This window comes from Cyprinodon variegatus, unplaced genomic scaffold (genome assembly GCF_000732505.1).
Source record: "Cyprinodon variegatus isolate N-32 unplaced genomic scaffold, C_variegatus-1.0 Scaffold1258, whole genome shotgun sequence".
Taxonomy (NCBI): Eukaryota; Metazoa; Chordata; class Actinopteri; order Cyprinodontiformes; family Cyprinodontidae; genus Cyprinodon; species Cyprinodon variegatus.
Window position 1 is genome coordinate 85,382 of NW_015151711.1, and position 6,006 is coordinate 91,387.

Below are 6,006 nucleotides of genomic sequence, written 5' to 3' on the forward strand. Positions count from 1 at the left end.
ATATATATATATACTTTTTTCTGTGCGGCCCGGTACCAAATGACCCACGGACCGGTACCGGTCTGCAGCCCTTTGGTTGGGGACCGCTGCTTTAACGGACATTCAGTGAAATATTTTGAAATAATTTCAAGAGTATTATTCCTGAACAAAACAAGACCTCTTACACTTTTGGTATACCTAAAAATAATTAAATTTCATTGGCCTGATAAAGAAAAATTCAGAAAGTGCTTTTATAAGAAATTGTGAAAATTTTTAAAGAAAGCCTCAAAACATCAACGCTGATACAGGAACCACATTTTTCTGACTTTTTAATATTTGCTTATTAACTTTTTAAATTAGCTTTTTGACTTTTTTAGCTAGCTTATTAAGTTTTCACTTAACTTATAAACTTATTTCTAATTTAATTTGCGGTACCTTAGATATAAAACACAGGAGGCAACCTTAGATTACTGCAGCTACATTCAGTGTTAAGACAGAGGTTAACATTGCAGACCCTAAAGACCATATTTGACCTCATGATTTTGCCTTGTTTGCTGCAAAGTAGTGTTTACTTGGATAGCTTATAACTTGAATGATAAAAGCTTATGATATAATACTTAAGAATGGGATCCAGATGCTGAAATTCTCTGAGCACAAACTGACCTGCTTAGTTTATTTCAGTACAGACAAATTAAAGTCCTGTTGAAGTCAACCTGATGAGCTTATAGCTATGAAGGAGACTGATAAATAATTGGCTTTTTGTGTTTACTGTGAAGCTTACACACTGCAAAAATGATCTAGAAATAAGTAAAAATGTCTTTAATAAGCCTATTTAGCCTTAATTTAAGCAGGTAAATAAGATGATTTGCCAATGGAATGAGTATTTTAGTATTTTAGAATAAGATTATTCGATAATATGCACTTGAAATAAGAGACTGCAATTGTTTATTTCTTATTTCTCATTTACCTGCTCTTATTTTAAGAAAAAATGACTTATTCAGATTAGAGTTTTTCTATAGTGCAGATTTTGCATGAACCCAAAGTGGAAGGTTTTGTATTAGTAGGGGGGCTTCATGTCGTCCAAGAGCTACTGGTTATTTTGCCACCAGTGCAGAGCTTGGTTAACACTGGAAAGAGGGACAAACAGAAGAAACTTTTAAGCTTATAAAGCATAAAGAAACAGTTGTGTCATGCAAAACTTTTGGCCATTCTCTGTACAAAACACTGTAGATGTTAACCTTAGATCAAGCTTTCCATGTATTAACAGTGTGAGACATATTTGTAGGTGTCTGAAACAAGGTTTTAGATTATTTAGCCACAACAGTCCGTTAGCATTTGTGGATTTGCAAGTATTAGCAAGTTCCAAGGTGATGGGAGAGAAAGGGTTAATTACTATCTGGGCTATTTTAAGGCAGGATCTGTTTGTTTCTTTGGTAAAAGGGTTTTGCTGTGCTGTTTTTGCCATGTTAGATGAAGCTAAAGGAGGACACCATCATGTCCCGTCTAGTGTTTGGAGTTCTGTCACGTTTATGGGTAGTGTTCATTTTTAAGTGGGTAATATTTCCAGTACTAACTCTCCTTTTCACATTTCACCATTTTAAAAAACAAACATGTTTGCACTTTCCTTAGGATTTTGCAAACTGAACAGGAAATTGAAGCGCCTGTGTCTTTGCAGATACGTCTCTATTAGCTCATTTACAGAAAACAGCTAATGCAGCTTTTCAGTGTTTTTACATCTTGACACAGATACTGAATTGGATTTTTACCTCCACTCTGACTGGGTCGTTCTAACACACGCTTTAATCTAAACTATTCCATCAAACTTCGGTTTCTGCTTTGAGTCATTTTCAGGTTTACAGGTCTAGTCTTTTACATCCTGCAGCATGAATCCATTAGTGTTGCCTCTAATTTAGCTCAATCCACCTTCCCATTTATTCGCTTACCCTTCTGGAGAAACTTATTCTCAAAACATGATGCAACTACTGCCACGTTTAACAGGGAAGGTGTTTTTAGTGTAGTGTACTGTGTTAATGTTCCTTTAAATGTGATCCAAGCACCTTTTTCCTCATGTTTGCTTTGTCATTCACATACCCTCTGACATAATTTTAATGGAAGTTCTTATGGCTTCATTTTAACAAAGGTTTTTTTTTTCCTGCTAAAGCACGAGCATTTGGTGCCACATCTATCTCTCACCTTTTTGCAAAGTGCTCTAATTGGCCTTTAGTAGAACATGTTAGTGCATTTCCAGCAAAATCTGACTGAAAGTCACTAATCCATAAGGGATAATTCTTCTGACTCCTGAGGTTTGTCTACCAGAGCTGTAGAGCACTGCAGCTCCTCCAGAGTGAACATGTGCATTTTGTGTTGGTTGATTTTCACTCTAAGTTCTGTGAAGAAGACACTGTTTTATAACCAAATTATGCTTTAAACTTCTCCACATCTTTCCCTGCTCATACAAAGGGACAATATTGACTGATTAGCAGACTTTTAAAAGGCAACGATTGCATTGGCCTTTATTCAGGGGTAACAGATTAAAATGGGGCTCAGTGCAAGTGCTGACCATGCTTTGATGACTTGTTTGTAATAAAGAAAATATAAATTTTCTTTCAACTTTATTAATATATTACTTGATGTTGGTCTGTCCTTTAATATCCCAGAAAGTTAACTTTATTTGATAGGGACACTTTACAGCTGACTCACATCTAGAAAATTTCTTTTAAAAAAAAGAAAAAAGAAATAAATTATACAAAGAGTTGAATGGCCAGGGAATTTATTTTCAGGCATTTAATTATTCTTTTGTGCTTTATTTGTTTTTAATAATTCTTGCCTTTTGAATGTGAGACCTGTCTTCTTTTTTCATTAAAGTAATAATATATAATGCATCTAACTGTTAAAAGCTTTTACAGGGTACCCTCCCATACATATGCTAACTTCTTTTGCATATACAGAGTTCCTACGGCATAAGGCAAGTTAAACTCAAGACTTTTTAATACTTTTTAATGCCACTTGAAATAAAAATTCACAAGAAACACAAGAAAAACCCGCTTGCGACAACTTAACCCCAAGGTTTATTTTAACATAAACCACTGCACTGATGTTTCAAATTTTGAAAAGCTTCCCATACAGGAAGAAAGCTAAAAACACACAAATGACAGATATATTTTAACAATTATTTACTGAATTCACAAACTTTGTTTTAGCAGGGAACCAAACAAATCAGTTTTAAAGCCACAACATAACCAGTGCTAAGTCTTTTTTGCAGCTTTTTTTCTTTGTATCGTTTTCTTAGTATGTTTGATTTGGTGATAAGTGGAGGCGTTGCAGAGACAAGGGTGGAACTAAACCGAGAAATACCGGCTGTTTCTCTGTAACTCGATTTTAACCTCTTCATCTAAATATTCTCTTTTTTGCTGAGGTGCCCATATTTTTGCACCCGTTGTTCTATACGTATGGCAATGATTTAGCATTTAAACAAAAAACGGTTTTAAAGGTAGCTAAGCATACAGAAGATAAAAAAAGATATATATATATGCCCTCTTACGTAGTTTTTTCACAGGAACTTAACTAAAATCTATTTTTTTAAGCAAATGCTGCTTTTCAGTGACTCATATTGGTTTGTTTTCTTCTGGGTTTTAATTAAATGTTACATTTCAAAATTGGTTTTCCTAAAACTTTACATCACCTTTGTATATTTTTGCTAGTGTATTTAGTTTTAAAAGTACTTAAAAGTAATGGTTATACACAGATAAGTATCTTGGAAAGTTATCTTCTCTAAAAGTTACTTAAAGACTAAATGTAATTTGTTTACATCACATTTTTTTTCCTAACTGGAATCTTCTTTTTTTACAATCTCTCTCTTAAATTTTTATAGAAATCTTTGCATCTATTAGAGCTTCAGATTTTTTTAGTTTTACCTGATTGTGTCAGAGAAAAGTTGCTAAAAGACAAAAAAAGGCTGCAAACTTTTTAGTAAGCATACATTAATTAATAAAATATATCCTAATGGTTTTGTTGCAGTGGGAAAGTGAACAGACTTGAACCGGGGAGCCTGACGGCCATCACCTCTGCTCCTGCTGCTTCCTCGCCCGGCTTGGTGCGCCTGGCTGTGTGAGACCCCATCGGCCAAACGCCGCCCGGCTGCAGCACACAGGAGCACATTGAACACTTTGTTGCACCGTCTCCTGTTGCACCCTCTTTGTTGCGTTGTGCTCTGTTGTTTTGACCCTTGTGCTTCATAACCGCTGTAAAGATGGCTCCATACGTGAGTAATGGGTGTTTGTCTATCCGTCTGGTTCTGACAGAGGCCACAACGGCCTTACTACTTAGCTGACATGAGTTTGCCGAGTGCATCATGTTAAAAAAAGGTTTAATATTATGCAAATGTTACTCTTTTGATGACACGAACAGGAAAATTCTCACTTATAAGTAACATTTCTCACAATTTTACTTAGCAATAATATCAGTTAAACCTTTGGGCTCATGCAGGCCGCTTTGGTGAACTGATGTTTAAATTGTCCAACAGGTGAGTTTAAAGCATCATTTTTCTCGTGTTGGAAACTGTTAAAGCTCGTCTCTTTCATTTACACATCTATCCAGTGAGTCTTTGTAGCGAGTAACACAACGTCCCTTTCTGTGACATGAAGTGTTGGTCATATTGATCCACAGTAGCTGTTGGGCAATGAAGTGGAAGTTTTTTCAGACATGTTGCAGGGATAGTTCGGATCGTCTCCCAGTGCTGTTACAGAGACACGATGAGCAGTCAGTAGCTTACCCTTCTGGGGATTAAGTAAAGGCGGAAACAAGGCCAAATGTTTTTGTTTTTTTTAAATATAGCTCTGATCGTAAAAAAAGGAAAGAAACTTGATTGCAGCTCTTATTTTGAAACTAGTTATTTAACCTAAAGACTGAAGTTTGTAGTCAATTTCAATATTTTTCAAAGAAAAACTAAACTGTTCAAGTCTAATTGGTACATCTAAAAATCCGAACTATCCCTTTATGTATTGTTCGAACGTTTAAGTATCTCAACTTTTTTAATTCACTAAACAATTTGCCAATCTTTAATAGATGTGAAATATAAGACATTTTGTTTTTTTCAATGTCAGTTTAGTGCAATATTTTTTTCTTTTTACCATGTGTGGGTATATTTATAAATTCCTGATTATTGGTTGCATGTACCAATAAGGAAAATGTATTTATTATCACGTCACTTCTTTCTGGGGTCAGGGAAGGACTAACATATATATTAATCACTTCCTGATAATTCATGGTTTGGACAAACCAATAGAAACCTTAAACCGGAGGCTTAAATCCGATTAATTAGACTTTACCTTCAGGAGTCACTGCGGAAGAAGTATATGACCGTAAAGTTTAGTGGAAGGTAAAAGTGTGCTGGATTAGATAAGGTGTACAAGTAAAATGATTAACAGAGTCTTTTTGAAGCAAAATTTACTCCATACATGCTGATATGGAAGAAAAACAGTCTCATTGGAATCTGGCTTTTTTTAACACTGAATTTTTTTAGACATTGAATTCCTTACACTCAAAATTGACCAGAAAAAAATTCTGCTGCAAAACAAATTCACCTGAATTTTTGCAGGTAAATTTTTTGCAGCTGAATTTTTTTTTCTGGTTAATTTTGTACCAGATAAAAACTGAGTGTAAGAAATTTAATGTCTAAAAAAATTCAGTGTTTAAAATTTGGTGTTAAAAAAAAAAAAAGCCAGATTCATATTCGGAACCTGAGCTGCAGGTGGTTAACATCTTAAAATGTTTTTGTGTTTTTATCAGTTGAATGTAATATTCACATTTATGAGAAATTAAGTTTTCATTTTTCATTGGTTGTGAACAAAATCAATACAAATAAAACATGTGAAATACAGTATATCCCCTTCATGTGCAGTGAATTTATTTAATACTTAACTTGTCTAAATGTTTAATAAATGAACTTAGGGATTTACTAATACTTATCATATTTCATGTCTCCGAACGATTAATTCAAGAACATTTCTTAACTGAGGAACATAATAA

General features: G+C 34.3%; 1 protein-coding gene across 2 annotated transcripts in view; it reads left to right on the top strand.

Annotated features, from left to right (window-relative positions):
• The window catches only part of LOC107102459 (nuclear distribution protein nudE-like 1-B), a 16,642-nt gene extending 11,142 nt beyond the window's left edge, over positions 1–5,500 (top strand). Inside the window, exon 9 of one of the 2 annotated variants that reach the window (XM_015401778.1) lies at positions 3,997–5,500. In XM_015401778.1, coding sequence (XP_015257264.1) covers positions 3,997–4,090 — 94 coding nt within the window. In that variant the 3' untranslated portion in view covers positions 4,091–5,500. The remainder of the gene's footprint in view (positions 1–3,996) is intronic. The other variant, XM_015401780.1, reaches the window with a different exon arrangement.
• Positions 5,501–6,006: the final 506 nt, after the last annotated feature.